Here is a 24,275-nt window from a genome sequence, read left to right on the forward strand (position 1 = left end):
TGGTACAAAAATTTATCATTATTTGTGGCAGCAGTACTGTAGATATAAATTTCTAACTTTTGAATTTAGAATAACTCTCTAAAAATTTAAAGTATTATCATCATATCATCAAAACAGTGGAGAAATAACCTGATACTGAAAATTTTAATAGTTCTACCTGCTAATGAAATTTTTCTTGTACAAAATGAAATACACAAACAATACTATTAAAGGAGGGAAAAAAAAAAAAAAAAAAAAAAGGGAGACAAAATGAGAACTAACCCTCATTCTTTCACTAAATGCCTCTTTGTTTTCTTGAGTAAGTTTGCGAATGTCATCATTAAGCCTGTCCACTTCCTGCTGATCAGTTACAGATAACTGAGTAAGCAATTCCTGTTGCAATTCACTTCGAAGGGACTGTTCTGTAGATTCCATCGACTTTAGGCTGGAATCGAGACTTGCAAGGCTTCGCTCCTGAAACAACATGCAAGAAAGTGAATATAGTGAAATACAAAAATCAGATTTTAAACAAAACTAAATCTATACGAATAAATAAGTGCTTACTTTACAGTAATTTTTTTTTTTTTTAAACTAAGATGAAAGTGCTTGGTACTGCAGTTGAAATCCCCCCCTTCTCCAATTAAATTCCCACAATTGAGTATTCAGGGGATATTCATGTGTTGTTGAGGTGGATCCCAGGGTTTTCCCCATCATCTGCCATTGTACATCTTGTGTAGAAGCTTACCCCAAAACCCGCCATTTTTATGTAGTGTGTTGGATGTGTAAGTGTAGTGATATGGTGTGTTGTTATATTTTCGGCCGGTACCTGGCTCTTAGCAGATGGGAAGTAGCAACACCTGGTCACCACGTCCCACCTCCCCACCACGTGGAGGCGGCCAAGATCTACTATCACCTGCTGGACTAGCTCAGGGCAAAAGACTAGAGAGAGCCCAAATTAGGATGAAATGAAAAGGCTATAGAAGGAGAAGTTTGGGAGCTGGAGAGGTAAGAAAGAATAGAAGGGAGGAGGATCAAACAAAGGAACCCTCCAGTAGTTAGAAGGTAGAAGAAATAAAGCAAGACTAAAGGAAAGAGAGGTGGACTGACTTCTCATGCTATGGGAAATAATCCCATGGAGGATCCTTGTGTCGTTAAGCTTTATACCAACAACAACCCACGGAGGATCCCATCCTAGAAGCTAGGATCAGCAAGATTTCTTAAGATATAATTATGTCTAATCTCCTGTAGACATTGCTCCAGGCACTTCCTTGGAGAAACAAGTTTTTTATTTATTTTGTTTTATTTATTTATTATTATTATTTTTTTTTTTACCCCAATCACGCTATACACAGGTTCCACATCTTCAGAAGAACACCAAGAATTTACACTATATACAGGAACACGTGCAATGTCCAGCAGGGTATATTTGATTACAATGAGTATCCAATCATCATCAACTCCTGAAAAAATTATCCCAAATTAGCAAGTCTAAGTTCCTCTCTTCTTTTAAAAGCACATGAGGCAAAGGTGTTCAGCGCTATAAATGCTGCTCGAGATCCAATAAGCGCAGGTTTATTTCCCATTGTGAACGTATCTGAAACAAGCTGCAGTTCACACCTGTAGTCATGATAATATTGACAATTGAAAATAACGTGGTCAATACTCTCTTCCCATCCACAGAGACAAAGTGGGGTAGGAGACAATCCTAATTTGAATAATTTGCTGTTAATACTCCCGTGGCCAGTGAGTAAAAATGTACCATGCAAGCTAGGTGCAAATCACAAAGTTTATCTCTTCCTGAACTCCTTCACCAATGGTAAAAACTCTCTGGTCACAGCACCAAGTTCCGAAGCTGACCAGTCTCTTTGCCATTTATCTACATAAATAGAATGAAGCCTTCTTTTCTCAGATGTTAAAGAAGCATCTAGGTCAAGTTGCAACATCCAAAGTAACAGGTATTGATTTCTTCACGTGATACATCATATATCTGTATTGTATTTCATAGTGTAGAGGTAATTTTTCCAATAACACCTGCAAAGCCATAGTAGAAGTGGTTCTACACGCCTGTGACATTATCAGAAAGGCAGCACGCTGGGCCTGCAGAAGCTGTTTCATAATTGCAGACTTGTTGGCCCTATGTCCCCATGCTCCAGCTGCATAAACAATGATAGATAAAAAAACACAATGAATGGCCTCTCAGGCCCCACTCCTGCCTGGTTACCTGTCTCAATCGGGATAAGAAAGACACACTTCCCTTTCACATACCTTGTATGTGGCAGAAGACTTAAGGCATCATCAAGTTGAATACCTAAATATTTTGTAATGGCAGTATATTTAATTGTCTATCCTCTATATATTGTTGTTTGTTATTTGGTTTTTAGGAGCATTAGCAACTAAGGTCATATTGCTCCGGGAATATGCGGTGGTCATTCCCTGACCTTTCCGCATCCTCTGTATTTGGTGGTGACAGGCTCGAACCCTGGTCTAATCAAGAAGCGTGTGCTATGCACTGCTGCTCCTTCCCACCTGGCTATGGAGGCGCCTCTATATATTGTGAATTGCAGACTAAGTTGAAAGTTCTTGTAAGACACAGTTAGCTGTGTCTTCCTGATTCTTCCTTGAATTTCTGCGGACAAGGATGGTAAGATCGTCTGCATAGATAATCATCTTTGTTCCTTCAAATTTCCTGGTGAGCCATGAATCAAACACAGCATTCCAACACAGGGGGGGGCCAAGAATTGATCCCTGTGAGCAGCCCCTTGTAACAAGTCTAGAGGCCTGTGTAGTACCACTCTTATCTATGATAGAGCGCTGGTAAAAACAGCTTGTAAGTAACTTGAAGATTGGTCTAGAAACCCCAGCCTCCTGGAACCTCTCCAGAGCACTCTGCCACCAAAGGGTGTCAAAGGCCCCTTTGAAGTCCACAAAGAGGCTAAGTAGGTATTTTGTATCAGTTTCCTTTTGCAAACTAAGGAGTCTGGTAATTGCATCCTCAGTCCCCTTACCACGAGTAAAACCAAATCGATCCAGAGATGATAATGCTTTATTGGTGTGAATAAATAATAGTCGATTAGCAATCACTTTTTCCAGTGCCTTGCCCATAACTGGTAGCAAGGCAATCGGCTTGTATGAAGCTGGGTTGTTCTCAGGTTTCTTCAGATGTTTAAGTAGTATCTTATTTGCAATTTTTGAGGCCTTAGGAAAAATTCCATGTTGCAGACAAGAATTAAACAGCTTGAGAAAAAAAGGAGAAACAACTTTCCAGGTTCTTTTGAGGACGCCCAATTCTAGACCATCAAGAACTGGGCATTTCCCAGAGTGCATTGAATTTATTGCATTATCTACCTCTTCAAATGTGAAAGAAGGCTCTTCAGACTGTCCAATATAAGTCGAATTTTTATATTTAATTTCCACCTGCTCCGGGAGCTCACACGTTCCGTCGTCCTGGTGTATGATTACATCAAGAATTCTATTAAATTCTATTATCAAGAATCAGGACACCCTTTCGTGGACGTAGACGTCCACGAAAGGGTGTCCTGATTCTCTGCAGTTTTAACTGAAGCAAACACCTCTCCAGGCAGGATCTTGTTCTTGTACACTAGTCCCCAGGATCAGCATTTTCCTGGGAACTCACCATACTTTTTCATGAAGCCTTTTTCTGTCTATATATCTCTTGGTGATATTGCTGTCGAGTTTGCTTATATCTATTTTGTAACACCAGTATTTCCAGGGATGAATGGGTTCTATCCCTTTTTGCTCTCTGAAATTCACGTCATGTTCGCCTAGTTAGCGATTTTAGATTCGATAAAACAGGTGACCACCAGGGCACATGATAAGGTTTCCTCTTCCTAAAACTCATTGATTTGTCACACGCCTGTAGTATATTGTCCTGAATGAAATTTACCTGGTTGTCAACAGAAAGAGTTTCCATGAAGTTCAGCTCGTCCGATGAAAGAGACTCCTTGAGGGAATTCTCAAAAATTTGCCATTTGGCCAATTGTGCATGATACCTAGGGTTATCAGTTGTATCCGATCTGGCTCTAGAGACGTCAGCAGAGAGACAGTTGTATTTAATTGCATCTCGATCAAATGGGATATTTGTTTCACAATGTGATGTAAATATGATGTCCTGTTTTACAAGGCAGATACCACACTGAAAGAATCAGTACATATTAAGGTCTGTGGAATGGATAAGTTGCTAACATGTTCTAGTGCTAGCTGAATTGTATATAATTCTTCAGTATTAATTTACTGCAAAGGAGGTAGTGACATATAATAAATGAGATAATGCAGCTGCTCCCATAGTAGTTGCATTTTTGATCCATCAGTGCATATCTAGACTTCATGAGCATTGTCCAGGGAACGAACTGCATGCACTGCCAAATGCTGAGAGTGACTAGCTAGTTTTGTCCTATTATAAAAAATAGTCATAACACGTGAATATTCATACATTTCAAGGTGGACCCAGTTAATCAGTTTCTTGGTATCTATTAAATAATGAGACTTTTGCAATAAAACAAATATAATGAAATATTTCGTACCTTATAAGTTATTCCCATCAAATTAATTGCCTTAGGCTTGCATGCACTGTTCCATGTTTATTACAAGCACAGAAATAATTCTAGAAGTAATCTTCTGTAAGCCCTTTTAACATTTCGGTTGTTTTATGGCGAATTCCTTCAATGGACTCGAAATGGCTTCCCTTAACATGTTAAGGGAAAATTTAAGAAAAAATTTCCGCTTGGGCCAAAAAATATTTAGTAAATAATTTGATTAGTAATTCTAAAATAAATACTGTAATGTCAGTGTCGTGTTGTTTTTTCGCTTAAAATCTCAAAAAAAGTCTTTTTTTTGTGTCACATATATTTAGCTCACGTGGCTCAGTAAGTCCCTTTATTTCTTGAGAAGCCATGTCAGCCACACACGTATGACCATATTAGGCCACACATATGAAGGTCATTTTTGATTAGTTTATTGCATGCACGGTGTGCAATAAACTTATTACTTGTTGAAATAAGTTTGTCAGTATGGTAAAAGTTTTTGTCAAAACGAGTTCATTAAAAAAAGGGTGGTAGTGCACTGTATTATCCATTATATTGTGTGTGTTTCTTCACAAGTTTGTACAAGTGTTATATATATATATATAAAAACTCTAAAAAGCAATGGCTAAAAGAAAATTACTAAAAGAAGAGGAACTGAGAGAAATTGCTGAAAATCTTAGTAATTTTGAAGATGAAAAACAAGATTTGACTCCGATGATTCAGTAAAAGATCCTGGGATATTTCTTCAAACAAAGAAGGAGGAGATACTGAAAAATTGGAAAATATTGCAGAAGTGCTTCAAGACTGGGTCGGAGAAGAAAACAGTGATAAGCAAATTGAAAAGACTGAAGAACCTGAGATGAAGCAACTGAAACAAATGAAGTTATTGATTTAATACAAAGAATGCCAAAAAAATTCAATTTTACAGGCAAATTGGGACTGCAAATAGACGTAGCAAGAAATATTACTCATTTTGAGGCTGTTTTCATTATTTTTTGATGAAGTCATAAATCTTATTGAATCAGAAACAGATATGTTGAATAGAAAATTCAAATTCTGCCAAGCTTCGCAGCAGAGTCATCATCTTATTGCCAAGACTGTAATCGTCAGCCTTTTATGAGATTAGAGTGTTTTAGTCAACACCACAAAGCTACATATTTTGCAATTGTAAAATTTATATAATAAAGAATTTTTAAATGATCAGCAGTTAGTTGCTTATTTTTTTCTCATTGTGCCATGCAAATTTCATCAGATGTATCACCAGGGGCCATGCTTTTCAAAAATAATGTAAATTCCCATCAATCGTTTAGCACCACACAACTGACACAGCTCTGACAGAAACAGAGGGTGTGGGACTAGTAAGATTAAACAGTATTTCATCTTACTGATCAACCAGATCTATCTATGAAAATAATTTAGTAATAAAAATGTCTCAAAACAGATTTGAATTGTTGTTATGCTTCATTCACTTTGTAACTGTAAAATTCATATAATAAAGAATTTTTAAATGATCAGCAGTTACTTGCTTATTTTTTCTCATAGTGTCATGTAAAGTTCATTACATGTATCACCATGGGCCATGCTTTCCAAAAATAATGTAAATTCCCATCATTCATCAGTGCCATACAGATAACACAGCTATGACAAAAAAAAAAACAGAAGGTGTCAACCATATATGTCTGAGGCACCATCTAAAAAACCTAATAAAAAAAAAAAAGTAAAGTGCAGCCATTATCAATCTACTGCAGGATGGAAGCCTCCTCAACAATTCATGCTGAGGAAAATGGACCATAATCTGCCATGCTGGTCCAGTGTGGGTTGGCAGATCGACCGTATTCAGCAGTCAGGGGCTTGAACCCCGGTCTACTCAAAGAGCATGTGCTACTGCACTCCCGCTCCTGCCCACTCGGCTACGGATACGGCCAACATGGCAATCAACATGTAAGTAAACACACATCAGTTTAGAGAAAAGGAAAAAGTTGTAAATGGCTAGGTCTGGTGAGTAGCGTGCACGTTCACACACAGGAATTTGTTTTTTTGGCCATAAACTGGCAAATAGAGATTGGGTTGTGTGCTAGAGAATTATCTTCAAGTCTAATCTTGAAGAGACCACAATTCAGGTCACTTCATTCGAATTTTTTCATGCACCTTGTCAGAACTTCAATGTAGTATGTTTGATTGAGAGTCTTGGTGGACCATATTCAGTTTTCATAATTCCTTTAATCAAGGTGAGTACTGGACAAATTAAGATTTAGCTATAAATTAATTATTCCTTTAATCATTACTTCATCAGGCAATTATTAATCATTAATCATTAGTCTTGATAATTTCCCTCCATTTACCTCACCAAGGGTAAAGGGAGGGGATTTTTGTATTTGTAAAGGTGACTACAGTGGTCTCAGACAGTTTTCAAATTCTATACAGTGGGACCAACCGATGATGCCATCAGCAAATTCTAAATGGGAAGCAGTCAAGAAATTAATCATGTAAGCTAACTAAGCTTTTCATACCAACTAATAAATAATGTTTAAGGTTTAGATCTAAATCGGTGTCTTGTGAAGTGATGAAATTCATGGCAGAGAACAAAAGTGCAGTTGTTATTGTGCGGGTTTGAGGGTGCATAAGCTGTTTTGGCTATAATGTGCCTATTCAATTATTATATGAATATATGAGAAATTCTTGTAACGTCAGAAAAGGCTGAAATCAGAAATGATTAAAGACTCCAATTTGCTTCAGAAAGTTGAAAAATTCAGGAATATTTGCATTGTCACCAATGACATTCTCTACAGTTATTGGTTTCTGAAGGTTAACCAATGATAGCAGGGTTGTATTTCTGTCTTGTTTATAGTATGGGCATTCAATGAGAATGTGTTTAACAGCCAGATTTAAAAAAAAAACAACGTGGACACTGTGCTAGATCATCTCCAGTGAGTAAATGAAGATGAGTCAAATGAGTATGACCTATTCTTGCTCTTGAAAGGACTATTTCTTCTTGTCCTGATGTATGGACACTGGAACACCAAATTTTAGGATCCTGTTTAAACTGAAAAAGTTTATTATTTGTTTGAGAGTGCCATCCATTCTGTTAGGCATGCACCATGAATGATTTGTGGATAGTCTGAAGATGGAACAGGGATATTGGTTAAATCTAAAGTAGTTGGATTTTTTGCAGCTTTATTGGCCAGTTCATTACCAGAAATTCCAGAATCCAGCAGAAGGTGACCAGTTGGTGGTGCTCTTCAATCTGCAGTAATAATCTTCTAATTTCATTTAGAAAAGCGTGAACTTTATCTGAGGAGTTACGTAATGCCAAAATTGAGCTGAGGGAATCAGTGTAAATAACAAATTTTCATGAACACTCAGAACAGAGATTTTCTAAGGCTAGTTTTAATTGTGCATATAATTCTGCTGAGAAGATACTGAATTCAGGTGGAAGGGATGCTGAAAAAGTGGTATTTGGAAACACTGTGGCTGCTTCAATGTTTGAGTTGGATTTAGAGACATCAGTATAAATTGGGGAAAATTCAATATATCTATGAGTGTGAACTGCATGAAGTTGTCTGGTATTTGATGCTTGTGGAATATTCTTTCTCCACTGGCAGAGGTAAGTGTCACAAGTCGGTAGAAGGGCAGGATTTCAGGTGGTTGAGCGCAATTTACTACCTGTTGTACAGAATGAATGGAAACATTCCAAACCTGCATCAGTTCACGAAGGCAAAGACCAGCTGGTTTTACTATGCTAGGTTTATTTCTGTAGAGGTTTTCTAGTGCTGTATTGAATAGGTGTATGGCTGAATGTATGCAAGGCACAACTTTGTATTTTGACAGCATACTTCAGTAACAATGCTTTCATATATAATGTTAGTGGCAGCTCATGAACATCAATGTAGAGGGTATGAGTTGGCAATGTTCTGAATGCACCAAGTGCAATCCTCAAGCCACTGTGTTGAACTGGATCAAGCCAGCACAGTGCACTTGATCTGGCAGAATCAGAGACAGGAGCACCACAATCAAAACGGGATCTGATTAAGGCCCTGAACAACTGAAGAAGGGAGGTGCGATCTGCACCCCATGTTAGGGAGGATCAAGTTTTAAGTATATTTAACTTTTTTATACGGGAAGTACATACATTTTTAATATGGTCTAAGAAATTTAATTTGTTGTCAAGGATTAATCCTATAAATCTGATGTTAGTAGTAACTGGAATGGAGACATTGGAAATTTGAAGTTCAGGATCTGGATGACGTTTTTGTTGTCTACAAAAATGGATTGCAACAGTTTTCTGCCTGGAGAGTCGATAGCTGAGCTGAAGCTATCTTTTGATTAGATCTCATGTTTTGGGAATGGCTGGAGATGGAAATGTCATCTGCATAAAGGCAAGTCTCAATTGTGTTTGGAAGCTGTTTAGTGATAGAATTTATTCTAAGAGCAAAAACAGTTGCACTCAGTACTGATCCCCACGGAACACCTTCTCCCTGAATGAAAGTTGCAGAGAGGGCATGTTGGTATTGCACTTGGAACAATCTAGAATATAGAAAATTCTGAACAATTTTGGGAAGGTTGCCCTGTAGACCGAGAGCATAAAGATTACTAAATATGCCATGCCGCCATGTGGTGTCAAACGCCTTCTCTATATCTATTGAAACCATTACTAGATGTTCGTGTTTAACGAACATAGAGGTATTCCAAATGGAAAATTCAGCCTTGACCATGAGATCCAATCATGACCTGTTTTTTCAAAAGCCATGTTGACTATGACACAGATGTTCTGATTCAATGATCCAGACGAGTCTACTGTGGACAACTTTTTTCAAGGATTTTGCTGCGGCAGCTTGAGAGAGATATTGGTCTAAAGCTATGGGGTGGATGGATCTTTTTCTGGCTTTAGGAATGCCAAAACAGTAGAATGATGCCAAGAAGCTGGATAAACATTTTCTAAAAAAATATGGTTGTAAAAGAGAAGGAGGCACAAAACTGTTATCAAGATGTTGCAGCATGACATAATAGATCCCATCTGGTCTGGTAGCACCACTGCGGGCTGTTTTAATGGCATGCAAAAGTTCAGAATATTGCAGCGGTTTGTTATATGGTAGAGTGAGAGTAGTTTGGAAGTTAATAAAATGCTGTTCTTTACTGTTTTTAATTAATCAGAAAGATATATAAGCTGATGCTGCTCATATTTCAGCAAAATTATTTCCCAAAGCATTTGATATATATCCAAGGGACTTGATAGATCTTGCCCATTCCAGGAGAGGATTGGAGATGGTATGGTTAGAAACTTACCAGATAGCTGTCTAATTTTTTTTTTCAAATTATTTTGCTATCAGTGTTTCTGTTGATGCTGGATGCAAACGAGTCCAGGATTCTTTCTTGGTTTGCCTTTGTATGAAACGTGTTTTTTCCCTTAATTTATTATAATTTATCAGATTGGTTTTTGTTGGATACTGCCGAAACAAATCCAGGCTTTATTTTTTGCTATTGTGCATGCCTCATTCCACCAATAATTATAATGCTTTCAGCCGGGAGGGGGGAATTTGATAGTGGTAAGGTGTCTTTGGCCACATTTAGGAAATGTGACATGATGTAATCTGTCAAATCATCAATAGGCTGGAGACAGATTTTTTCCTCATCAAAAGATATTGATGATTGGAATTTTGCCCAGTTTGCTTGGACAAATTTCCATTTCCTGCAGGGTTGAGCTAGAGGAGTCTGTGCTATTAATATGCTGCATACAATTGGGAAGTGATCACTGCCCACAGAATCATTAACAACATACCACTCTACGGTCAGAACCAGTACTGGAGAACAAATCGAGAGATCTATTGCTGAGGTTTGTCCAGTTGGAGCCGAATGTGAGTGTGTGCACCAGTTGAGATTTAATGCCTCTAAAAAGTTTTCAATGAGTCGACCCCGTCTATCTAATTTAGAAACGCCCCATAAGGGGTTGTGCCCATTAAAGTCCCCTAATATACAGAAAGGTGGAGGTATCTGTATGAAGAGGTCTTTTCAAGATCTTTTAAACAGTAAGTATGGTTTGGTTGTAAGTAGATTGAAACTACTGTTATTGCAATAGGGAGAGTTATACGAACAGCAACAGCTTCTATTTCAGTTTGAAGTGGAATATGTTTAGTCGGGATCTTTGAATTTATTAGGATTGCCACACCACCATGGACAGCATTAGCTGTATTATGGTCTCTTCAATAAAGGCAATAGTTAAGGGGTGGGCTACCCGTGGCCATCTAAGATCTTATGTGCGGCCTTTGTCACACAAAGATGAAATAAAATCATTAAATAATCCTACGACTTTTAAAGTAATATTTTTTAAAATTAAATATTCAAAACGTTTTAATAATAAAAAGCTTTATGTTTTTTTTTCACGAAATAGAAACATTATTCAGATAATTAAAAAAGGAAAATACAAATTTTTTTGATCTAAAAAGTAAAATATTTCGTGTTTAACTTTTTCTATTTATTTAAAAATCGTTTTTATGTACCACAAATGATAAAAAATGAAAGCTATTTAATAAAAGAAAAATTCTAATCCTCTGCTAAGTTTGTTAAAATAAAAAAAAATATATATATTTTAACAGAGTTAATAATTTGACGAAAATAGTTTTTTATTTTAAAATTTAAATTGTGACATCGTGATTTTTTATCTGTTGCTTTTATGCGCATATTTGTAACTGTGAATATTCTGACAACCGTATGTATTCTTGTCTTGAATTTTGTAATCCTGTAATTTCTTATGTTTGATTTCACAATTGTTTAATTTTTAGATTGCCCATCATGTCCAAAAAAGTTAAAAGGAAGTTGAATGAAGAAAACAGAACATTTAAAGAAGATTGGGAGATGCAGTATTTTCTTATTTCTGTGAAAGACAATGTTTTGTTTGATATGTAATACAGCGCTAACAACAATAAAAAAATACAATGCAAATCAAAAAACCATAAATATGTAAAATTAGAAGGAGAAGCTCGTAAATCTGTACTTCAAAAAATGAAGAAAGAAAAACAGCACTAGGAAAAGGCTTTTGGTGCTTTTATTAAGCAAGGAACTTCTGCAACCGATGTTATATACAAAATAGCGCATGTACTTGGAAAAAAAGGCAAACCATTTAGTGACATCGAAATGATAAAAGAATGTATTGTTGAAGCAGTAGGATGTTTAGATCCGGAAAAAGGTGACAAATACAAACAATTACGTCTCTCAAGAAAAACTACAACTAATAGACAACATGAATTAGCTCCGAATGTAGAAACAACTTCAGATAATAATTCACTCTAAAGATGTATATTTTTCAATAGCGTTAGATGAAACCACTGATAGAAATGACTCTGCTCAAATATTATATTTTATTTGTGCTATAACTGAAGATTTTCATTGTTATGAGGAACTACTCACTGGAAGGACTCGTGGAATTGATATTTTTAACAACTTTGAAGAAATGTGTCTTGAGAGAGGACTAAACCTTGGTAACCTGGTGAGTGTATGCACGGACGGTGCACCTTCTATGAGAGGAAAGCGAAAAGGATTCATTTCATTGTTAAAAAAAGAAAAGCCCAATTTAGAAAAGTTAATTTCATTCCACTGTATATTACACCAACAAAACCTTTGCGCTAAATCCTCCACATTGAGCAATACTTCGGACAAAATTATTGCAACTGTTAACTTTATTCGAGTAAATGCTTTAAGACATCGCCAATTTCGAAGCATGCTTATATTGGACGATGAGACATATAATGTCGACTTGCTATATTATTGTAAAGTGCGCTGGTTATCAAAAGGACAAATTTTAGTAAAAGTTTTGGCTTTGCGAGAACAAATTAAAAAATTTTACGAGGAACAACAACAAGAATGTGATTTATTAGATGAAGAATTTTGTAGAATGCTGCGTTTTTGTGTGATATTATGGAAAAGCAAAATGAATTAAATGTTTATTTGCAGGGAAAAACAAGACATATATATGACATGTGGCAAAAAATTCAGGTATTTTGAAAAAAATTAATTTTTTACAAAACTTTTCTCTAAATCAGAAATATCTGGGGAACATTTCCCTCATTTAAAAAATATGTTAAAGGTGCAGAAATATGTTGTATGTGACACTTTCAAAGACTACATAACCGTACTGGACATGCTTATTGAAGAATACAATGATAGATTTTCTGATTTCGAAGAACATATTTTAGAAATGAAATTATGAAAATCGAGAAATGAGCCACATTTAGTTGATATCCTGATGGCACCCGTGGAACTACAGATGGAATTAATTGAATTAGGAGAAGATAATATGATAAAGACTTTTTTTGATACAAAAAAAGATCCTATTGAAATATGGAAAAATGCAGTTGAATACCCACGTTTACGTTGACATGCTCGTTGAGTGCTGTCTTGCTTTGCAACTACATATTGTTGCAAATCAACTTTTTCATACCTTACACAAATTAAAAGTCATTTAAGGACTCCAATATCTGATATTCATTTAGAAGACCAACTCAAGTTGCGTACAACTAAGATGGAGCCTAATATCCAGTTGTTATCTAATAAAAAACAAACCCAAAAATCTCATTAGTTAATTATCAAAAAAGATGTTTCGGCTGAAACCAATGCATTCTGATGAGTTTAGCTCATTAAAAATGTGCAATCGAAGTGGTTTCAGCCAAGACACCTTTTTTTGGTAAACAACTCAACCACCAAAGCATCAAATCTTCAACTCATGACAACTCATATTAAATTATTTTTTACAATAGTACAGTTTTTTCTAATTATTCTTGTATAATACACAGAGAGAATGTTAAATAATTGCTATAAATTTTCATTTGAATAACAATTTAGAAAATAATTTATTATCTTTATAATTATATTTTTTTAAATTTTGTGTTCATATAAAATGTAGGTGGATGTATTATGAGAATATTGTAAATATGTATGTTTTATTGAAATTTATTTGCCTTTTCTATAGTTATATGTAATACAATTTAACACTGATAATTAAGTATGTTTTACTTTGCAAGTAAGTGGTTCAAAGGATTGGTGCGGCCTTTCCACTATTTCCGAAAATGAATATGGCCTTTTATTCAAAAAGGGTTGCCCACCCCTGCAATAGTTCTTTATTGAAGGAGAAATTTGCAAGGTTAGGTAAGTTTCCTGAAGACAAAGCGCAAGTGGAGAATATTGGTTAATTAGATCATGTATGTCATCTGTGTTGCAACAAAAGCCTCTCTGCAGTTCCACTGTAAAATACAAGGTATTATTTGTGTTTAATTGATGGAGCTGGATCTGACTGCTTTTTGAAGGTGACTGGCTTATTACATTCCAATTTTTGTTTATCGTTTTATGGAGAAAACTGGCCGACCAGTGTCCATTTCTTCTTCAGCACAGATTTCTAAAATAGGATCTTCCTGTATAGATGTGCCACCTGTGTTCATGGTTGTGTCCTGGATATTTTTCTTTGCATTTGAGTTTGTAATATTGGATGTGGTAGCACTCTTTGGAGGAGATGATGCTGGTATTGGCAGAGGAGTATTATTTGCCTGACATAAGAGTATTGGTTGTTGCTCAGTGAGGATATTTCTAGTCCAATCAGAACTTGATTTATTAGTGAGAACTGTGACATCGGTTCGAGTGGAGACTGTCTGATACTTTTTTATGGCATTGGCATAGGTTACATTTTTGCTTATAGGAGGTATAACTAGTTTTTTTTTGCTTCTTGGTAACTTACTTTGTTCTCAACCTTATATTTTACATTTTTTTTTCTCAGTTTTCCATTTTTCATGTCTTGGAATATGCAGGATGATCACCTTTGCAATTTGGGCAGGTCATTTTTGTAGTTGTGCAGTCACTTTGTATGTGATCTGAGGACCCATAGTTAGGGCAGACAGGAACTCCTCTGCATAGTTTGTGAGTGGCCATACCATTGACATTTATCACATTGCAAAGGGTTGGGAATGTAGGGGCAGATGCAGCAAAGTAAATAACCTGCTCTTACAGAGAAGGATAAGTTGGGTGTACTGAAGGTGAGAATAATATTTCTGGTTGGTATAAGTTGGTTATCTTTTTTTAGTCATTATACGTTTTGCTTGAATTACATTTTGTCCCTGCAGCTCTTGGGTTATTTCCTCCTCTGTGACATTTAAAAGGCCCCATCTGGATATGACACCCTTAGATGAATTTAGGGTTGCATGAGGAGATATTTTTACTGGAATGCCGGCAAAGTTTGTAGCTGTAAAAGTTACTCCAAATGCCTGTGGTTTGTAGTTTCCACTAAAAAGTCTCCTGATTGCAGTCTTTTAACAGTCTTAGGAGATCCTGCAATACCTTCCAGATGTTTTTGTATTACAAAGGGAGACAGTTTGCTTGTAGGCTTAACCAATGAGAAAGTGGAAAATTAAAAATGAAGGGCACGGTTGCTCCATCTGATTAGTCTTCTGTCTCTTTGGATTGTCATTACCTAAGTCATGATTGGAGTCATAGTCAATGTAGGTTTCAGGCCTTGAGCTCGAAGGGTGGATAGGTATTTTTATCCATGATGGTATTTTTATCCTTTTGGCCCTGGGGATTTGTCTTTACCACCCAGCCACGGGAGGCAGGAGCAGTGCCACAAGGTGACTAAGCAGCTGTTAGTTGTGTTAGTGAGAGATACGAAAAAGAAACAGAAAGGTGTCTTTCCTTTCTGGACCTTTGCCTACTTCCTGTAGTGCCAAAAAGCTACTCTAGTAGAAAATGAAAATGGTAATCAGAACAAAAAAGAATCTATTTATACGGCAAAAGCTCTTTGAAAAGATTGCTTTACTGAATGCACTATAATCACCTGGCCATGAAACGCTTGGCACCGTGAATAACGGTGCCAAGCATTAGTGAAAAATGAGAAAGACCTGGGATAATAGTGCAGTCAGATGTGAAGTTCTCTAAGCAATGCAGAGAGGCTGCAAGAGTAGCTAATGGGGAGGATTTGAGGAATTTTGCTAGCAGGGATAAGGGGATGCTTATCCCATTGTATAAGATAACAGTCAGGACACATCTTGAGTACTGCATAGAGGTCTGGAGGCCTCATTTTAGGAAATTGTGGAACTGCTGGAACAAGTACAGAGAAGAGCAATGAGATTGGTGAGTGGAACAAAGGGTTGCTCTTACCAAAGAAGCTTCAGTCTGCAAATTGCAGCATCTGGAGACTATGGACCTGTGAGATGATCTGATTAAGGTGTTTAAGGCTTTGAATTGATTCAGTAAGCTCAGTGCTGATGGGATTCTTCCTCTTGCTTAGATCACACACGAGGTTCACAAATTCAAATTGAGGAAGTGTGGTTAGTATTAGTATTAGCATTGGCCACATGGTGCAAGGAAGCCTATGGCTTATGCCCAGCAAAAAAAATAAATAAATAATTAAAATAAAAAAATAACAAAAATAAAATAATAATAAGAAGAATATTAAAAATAATAATAATTAATAAGAGAAAAGGAAATAGGCAACCTATGCATTTGCCTCCTCTTGTAGGTAATTATCCAACTGACCTTTGAATTTCCCCAAACTACCAGTCTCTATAAGTTACGCATCTAAAGTAACTTATTCCAGTAATTTATTACTCGCTGGCTAAAATAAAACTTCCTGCAATCCAGTCTAAACAACTCCCCCCAGTAACTTATATATATGCCTCCTAGTTCTAGAATCATTTATAACTGTGAAAATTTTGTCCTCATTCATTTTACTTTTGCCTGAGAGCCTTAAACACCTCAATCAAGTCTCCTCTAAGGTGCCTAGTTTCCAAGCTCGGCAACCCACATATTCAAAGTCTTTCCTCATATGGACGACTTTTTGCCGATCTCACCAGGCAAGTTACCCATTTTGGATCCTTTCACAAGAAGCATAATGTCTTTCTTTAGGTGTGGTCTCCATACTTGAACACAGTATTCTAAGTGTGGTCTAACAATGAACTTATAAAATGGGATTATGATGTCCTTATCTCTACTAGCAATTGTTCGACAAATCATCGATATGACACCATGGGGCTTCCTTGCAAATTGTCTACAATGCTCGAGAACTTCTTGTCTGATCGTATCGTAACACCCAAGTCCCTTTCCCCCATTAACGGCTTTAGTTCAACTCCACCAGGTGTATAAGTTATTTTGGGGTTACTGTTTATCCAGGTTTAATACCTTACACTTTGCTAGATTAAAGCATTGCTGCCATTTTTCTGACCATCTCTGAAGTCTATCTAGGTCACTTTGAAGAAGTTCTGCTGGGTGGTGATCATTAACTACTCTATCAATCTTTACATCATCTGCAAATTTAGACATCATACCCTCTATCCCTCCATCGATGACATTGAAATCAAAAAGAACAGTGGCCCTAATACTGATCCTTGGAAACCACACTTCTTACATCAACCCAATCTGAGGAATAACCATTTAACACAACCCTCTGCCTCCTGTCCTGAAGCCAACCACCTATTCATCTAGGATTTTCCCTGTGATTCCAAACTGTTCCAGCTTATAAAGTTACCACTCACATGGTCAAATGCTTCGCTTAAATTTAAATATACAATGTCGAAATTATTCCCTAAGTCCAGCTCATGAGCAACCCTGTCAAAATAGCTAACCAGATTAGTTAAACATGACTTTCCGTTTACAAAACCATGCTGAGCACCATTCAGAATTCCATTTTTATTACATTACAGATTGCAGAATAAATCTGTAGAAGTTTGCCTTTAGCGATCGGGTGGTTGATTGTTAGAACAAACTTCCATATGTTGTTGTGGAAGTTGGTACTCTATATAAATTCAAGGAAGAAACTAGATAAACTATTGGAGTGGGAGTGAATAGGTGAAATGTGTGGTATCGTGTATGTTTTTAAATTTTTTTTTTTTTTTTTTTTTTCTGGGTTGTACTGGAACAGTCAACTTTCATTGCAAGTAATTACAGTACTCAAAAATCTGGTTCTTCAATTTTTTTCAAAACACCTTAACAAACTTGGGGACATCTCACTCTTTCATCTTCATTCAAAAGTTTTGGTAAAATCTTGGCGCACACTTTTCTCATACTTAAATTTTCAGTTAAAATTTGCTTATTTTACCACAACACATTCTAATGCTAACGATGATCACTTCTAATCAATGTCCTTACCCAATCCACATTTTGATGTTTTCATGGACACCAGATGGCCTGGTTTCACTATCTTCCATATTCTCTCTTTCTTCTAAAAATTTCCTATGCCTTTCAAATACACGAACCCTTGACATAGTATCTTCCTCTTACATTTTGTCATAAGTTTCAGTTGATGCATTCTTTAGTTTTATGGTTCCTGGTCAATTGCTGTGCCTTTGTTTCACGGGAGGGGGGCTTGGTGCATAGTGGCTGCGCGTGCAATCTCGTTATTTGATAGCCACACCTTGTATACATTGCAAAGGCATATGTTCAGAATTTCCATTTTAACTCACACCGGCCTTTTATTGTGAAAAGAATAATAGCCTATCACATTGTGTGATCATCAGAAATCTGAACTTGTGTCCATAATACAGGACACTGTCGATAAATTAAAGCAGCTATTGCAATTAGAATGAAATCAATGATCTGATTCTAATCACTAAATTGGATTTAAAATTAAAGATATTCAAATAGTTCATAATTTCTTGAGTTTTGCAAAAATATCTGCAATCCTTTAAATATGTTTTAAAAATGAATTGTTGCACATATGGAATAAAAAAAAAAAAAAACCCTTTATTTATATTTTTTTATAGTTACAGAATTAAGTAATCATGTCTACATCAGGCAATTTTCTTAACCATTATGGAAATGAACTTCTCTACCCTTTTAGTCACATCCAGCATAAAGAAAATTTGAAAGCTGTTCATTCAAGCTCCTGAATTCTTTCAATGATTTGATTCTGAGTTTTATTTAAAAAGAGAAAAAAAAAAAAAAAATTTTTTTTTAAAATTATATGTAGAAAGTATGCATTTCAATCTTTCTGCATGGAGAGCAAGTATAAAAAAATAATGTTTATTGACTGTACCACACCTTAGAAATAAAAAACATAGCTTATGTTACAATTGTTACTTAGCAGTTATAAGTCCAATTACATACAGCCAAGAATTTATCAAAAAGAAGTGATGCCATTTGATGTACATGATAATAAAAGCACAACTTTAATAGGAAGGTTCTTTCAGACAGTTCCACAAAACAAAAGAAATCAATGTAATGATTTTACTTTTTTAAATCAGATCATTTGAAATTATCTGGTACCAACAAAATAATAGGATACCTTTGGCTGCCGTGACCTGTCCAGTGCAGCTAATTCTTCTTTCATAAGACGAATGTCTGCCTTCAATTTATCAAAGACATCTCTACAAGAAAATAAATGGATCAAAATTTTTATTTTAATTATTATTATTATTACTTCCTCAAATGTGTATAACAGTTACAAAATAAAGTAGCATGTACATATCATGTTTCATTTTAAAAATCAAATTACAGCGAAACCTTGAAAGAAGGTTTCACTGTAATTCAATTTTTTTCAGGAAATCACCCTGTGCTTCCTCATAGAGCTTTCCTGAGTTAAAGAAATTTTTTTAGAAAAAGATATATAAATTACATATCTAAAAACAAAAGTTTATATTTAACTGTTTCTTATATGTATTTTATGTGTGGAATCCAATAGTGCCATTGGTCTCTCCAAATGTCGATATTTTGACAGAAATTGAAGGTCTTATATTTTGCAACATTTATAGGTATATCATAAGTGTGTTCAATCCTGTAATATATAAGAGCCTACAGTATTCGTATACAGTATTAAGTGCAGCTGTCCAATCCTGTAATCCAAGATCCTGTGGTATTCTTATACACTAATAAAACTTGTCGATATTAGAATACACGTGAAGCATAATATTGTTTGTGATACTAAGTTTTCCTGAAGGCTACATTGAAATGCCTATGAGTGATCAACACAAGTTGTGGGCACCTCATTTCTGCTGTGGTAGTTGCAAGTCAACATTAACACAAACCATTATGGCTCCTACTTTTGTGTGGTGGATATATCAAAGTTTAAAAAGTCTGCAGATCAAAAATTTATAGCGTAAGGCACAACTTCTGTGATGCGATGATTATGGCACTTCGAATTTTATGTTAATTTTAATTTTACACAAAAATAATCATACAAATATATAATGAAATAATATATGCAATCAATTCTGACGTCATTTCAAGCATGGTCTGTAATATAAATATGATATCTTCATTCGTCCTTTTTTTAGTATTAGCCATATAGTGCAAAGAAGCCACAAGCTTTTGCTGCACTGTCCAAAAAAAAAGTACATAAGAAAATAAAAATTATGCACTTCCCTCCTCATGTAGATAACTATCCAGTTGACCCTTGAATTTCTTCAAATTGTCAGCCTCAACTACCTGCAGGCAACTTGTTAAACTAATCAAGGACTGACTGGCTGGCTAAAAGAATACTTCCTACAATCTAGTCTAGTCCTTCCCCGTATTCAAATTTATGTCGAAGTTCTGGAATGCTCTATATCAGTGAAAATTCTGCCTTCATTCATTTTGTTGATCCCTCTCCTCAATCAAGTCCCCTCTAAAGCACATAGTTGCTAACTTCTGTAGCCCACATAATCGAAGTCTTTGATTAACAGTGATCAGGTGACCACGGGCATGCCATGAAAGCAGTCCCCAAACTGCACCACCACTTCTGACCTGCCAAACACCAACTGACATCCAGGTTCCATGGCCTCATGTTGCTTTCTCCAAATGTGGATATGCTAGTCTGCACGACAGTTTCATTGGTTGGAATGGAAAGAAGTTTTCCAGATTTCAGCAAAACTAGAATGTTAGCATGGTGCTATTGATCTGGAAAGAAGTTTTCTGAATAAATTTTATCATAAAGAGTTAGGGATGACTGTAGTGATACTGCACTGAGTTGCTTGGGCATAATGTAGTAGATGTCATAATGTCTAGTCCAGCAGAACTGTTTTCAGATGCTGACAATATTTGACAGAACTCATACATTGTGAATGGGTCATTATATTATTCATCTCCTTTTGAAGAGAAGTTTAATTTATGCTTTTCTGTTATGGCTGAGACCTAGGCAAAGATTTTGGCAAGTACATTTCCAATTTTCTGTGGTTCTACAATATTCTGCCCTTACCAGGTTATAATCAGCAAAGAACTGTATCTACCACTCATTTTTTTTTTAAGGTGCCTCCGTAGCCAGGTGGGCAGGAGCAGCAGTGCGTAGCACACGCTTCTCGATTAGACTGGGGTTTGAGCCCGTGATCACCAAATACGGAGGATGCGGAAAGGTCAAGGAATTACCCCGGCATATCCCCGGAGCAATATGGCCTTAGTTGCTAATGCTCCTAAAATCAAATAAACAAACAAACAAGCCACTCATTTCGCTGATTGCTTTCCAGATTTTCTGGGATGGTGTTCTATGTTTTCTTTTTGAAGTGAAACATTCCCAGGAGGTATTTTGGTTGGAGCCCCCTACATACCTTGATTTTATGTGAGTCTGTTTATACTGGAGAAGGTTTACCACTGTTCAAGGCCTTGTTGTGTTCTTTTTTTGCTCTAAGGATTTTGGGAGCATCACTTTCAGCAACAAGCAGTATTTTCCCTGTGACATATGTGACTGCCTCACTAGGTGAGGATTGTAGGATACTTTCCAAATCTAATGTTGCTAATGTTTAACATTTTGCTTAATCAGCTTTCTCCTGTTTCCATTTCTAGTTTCTGAGGATGAGCTTGAATTTTAACTAAAAATTTAATTAGTATTGAAAAGCAGTCACAGTGAAGAGGATTGATTACTGGTTGCAAGATGTACTGCAGTGCCTAACAAAATATGAATATATACAGGTAGCTCTCAATTTAAGCCAGGGTTAGGTGCCGGGGGGACAGGCACAAATGGAACCCTTTATATCATGGAGTCAATGGGAAATCACAGGTTAGGTTCCAGGCACCAAATATTTTACTACCCTTTTCAATACTGGTATATTTAAAACATTTTTTTAATTAAAAAAGTGTTTTATTTTTAACCTACATAAATATAATAGTACATACATATAAATAAAAAAATATATTAATACATACATAAAACATTTTTTTGACAGTGGTGTAATGCCAAAGTTTTAGTTGACTTTTGAAGGTCCTGGTTGATGATGTTCTGTTGACGGTCCTGGTTGAGAAGATTGCCTTTTTTTGAAGAAAGGATCACGTGTTGATTGCCTGGATTTCTTCCTCCTTTCTTTACGAATTTCAAAATAAGGGTTCGGGGATGATATGACACCCCTTTTAACTGTGGTACTCCTCTCCCAGTCATGATCAATGTCACAGAGCTCATCAGTGAGGGACTCTACACTTGCAAGGATCCGTTGTAGATCACTGGTCTTCATAATTTTTAGAGGAGAGTCTTCTTTCTCTTCCTCCCACTGTTGGCTAAGTTCTACAATTAACTCTTCAAGGTCTTCATTTGAAAGCATCTCTGCGTGACTTTTAAGTTACATCTTAAGTCAGTTACATCTTCAACTGTAAATTCTTCTAACCCTGCCTCTTGTGCCAGCCTGCTGATGTTTTCTACAACATTCTGTTGTGGGTTGAACCCTCTGAGGTCATGCATGAGATCTGGGAGAAATTTACACCACACTCCATTTAGACAATTGACAGTCACTTCTTGCCAGGCTCTGTTAATGTGACTGATGCCCTTAAAGACATCAAACGACTGCCAAAATTCTCTGATGGTAATGTTGGACATGTCCAAAACTTTAGCCATTTTGTAAATGTTTGCTGTAGGTAATGAGCTTTAAAGGTGGCTATTATCGCTTGGTTCATGGGTTGCAAAACTGATGTTGTAAGGAGCATGTAGACAACATTAACTTTAAGAGGCATTTTGACTTCACCCAGATTTGTAGAATGTTCAGGGGCATTGTCCAAAAAATGAATAGTCTTGGTTGGTAAATTTTTGTCATTGCAGAATTTGAGAACAGTAGGGCAAAAAACAGTTGGTGCACCAATCCAAGATGAGGTTTTGTTTGACTTCCAGTACACAGGCAACGTGGCTTTGTTTAAGCCTTTCATAGCACATGGTGTTTCTGAATGGTTAGGAGCAAATGTGTCAGGCAATTTTAAATTGCCTGACACATTTGCTCAAGCCAACTTTTCTTCATGGGCAATGAAGGTTCCTTGAGGGCAACTTTTTCCAAAAAAGGCCCATTTCATCAACATTGAAGATGAGATCTGAAGGTTGGTTGGTTGGCTGGGTTTTATTGGCGCATTAGCAACTAAGGCTATAATGCGCCAAGATCTGAAGGGTAATCACCCTCCTGTACTATGGCCTGAAACTCTGAAGAGAATGCGGCAGCCGCCTCAACATCTGCACTAGCTGCTTCGCTGGTAATTTTCACACTTCTGCATTTGGTTCTTGCTTTAAATCTCACAAACCAGCCCTTGCTAGCAAAAAATATTTCATTGCACTGACCTCTTTCTTTCTTCTCAAAGTCTTCAAAAATTGACTTAGCCTTTTCAGTTATTACAACTTGGGTCAAGGGAATGTTTTTTGGTTCAAATCATCAACCCAAAGAGTCAGCAATTGCTCCATTTTTTCCAAAAGCTTCTGTTGGACACAAGTTGGTTACAACAGAAATTGTGAATAACTTGTATAGCACTTACTCTGTTAGCACTTTGCACCGATTGTTTTATTTTATCAGGATTCTTCACAATTGTAGTAACATGTGTACACATATTAGGGTGGCTTTCACCAGCTGCCATCCTCCGAATAACCTCCATCTTATTTTCCAATGTGATAGATCAACGTGCCTTTTTCATGCTTTCATTTGCACTAGTGCTCATTCAACTTCTTTTACCAGTCATGGCATCTCTTTATTCTATTAAATTAAAAACTTTATAACACGATTGGCAAAATCTGCACACGGCTATCACGAATGGCAAAAACTGCACACGGTTATCACATTATTAATTATTATTTAATTTATTAATAGCACAATTAATAAAAAATGTTAGCGTAATAAATTTCCAACACATGTACATACAGTAAACAACAACCAATTGAATGCTTCACTGCATGGACCTTTAACTTCCGCTTCTACGAGTGGCTAATTTGAGGGCAGGAAGCTTTCTCGTCTCTGAATGGGATGCGCTAATTGCTGATTACCTCAGATTGTTCTTGATTGCGTGAACAGTGCACAATACATAGTACAGTATGATATCCATAAATTTTGTCTGACAATTTTAAACTTTCAATTTATAAAAAAATTGCAAAAATAAAAATGGCCTTGGGGTTAGTGACTGGCGCTATTGCAAACTGGTGCAAATCAGAACGGCACAAAATGAGGACTATCTGTATACAGGTGACCCCTCACTAAGGACAGAGAGATTATCACTATCTAGGAATTTTTCATTTAGATGGCCTCTATCATTATACTGTATGTTATAATTGGGTTGTATATACAAAGAACAGATTATGATGTACATACCCACAGCAAAGTGGATAGCTACACCACCTAGGGGTATATTGAGTGGCACCTGTTTGGTTTGTATTTGAGATTGATGAGAATTGCAACTCCATAATGAGCTGTACTTTGCTGGATTCAGTCTTTTCTAATTGTGCCATATTTGTGCACCCTTTAAATGACCATATTTTTGGTTTTTTTACTCCCTTGCTGGGGGTGCAGACAGTGTATCGAGTGGTACTGAGATTGACACATATTGTTCACATTTTGATCCTCAGTTGGCAGAGCGGTAAATAATTTT

The 24,275-nt window shown here is 36.3% G+C and overlaps 1 protein-coding gene across 2 annotated transcripts in view; it reads right to left on the reverse strand.

Moving 5' to 3' along the window:
- The window catches only part of SMC3 (structural maintenance of chromosomes 3), a 616,656-nt gene that overhangs the window by 208,905 nt on the left and 383,476 nt on the right, over positions 1-24,275 (reverse strand). For both annotated transcript variants that reach the window (XM_090374164.1, XM_090374163.1), the window contains exons 20-21: positions 18,772-18,853; positions 262-453 (exon numbers count right to left, since the gene is read on the reverse strand). In XM_090374164.1, the coding sequence (XP_090230290.1) occupies positions 262-453; positions 18,772-18,853 (274 nt within the window). The remainder of the gene's footprint in view (positions 1-261; positions 454-18,771; positions 18,854-24,275) is intronic.

Source organism: Mastigoproctus giganteus, chromosome 5, assembly GCF_048544385.1.
Source record: "Mastigoproctus giganteus isolate SK-2022 chromosome 5, ASM4854438v1, whole genome shotgun sequence".
NCBI classification, from domain to species: domain Eukaryota; kingdom Metazoa; phylum Arthropoda; class Arachnida; order Uropygi; family Thelyphonidae; genus Mastigoproctus; species Mastigoproctus giganteus.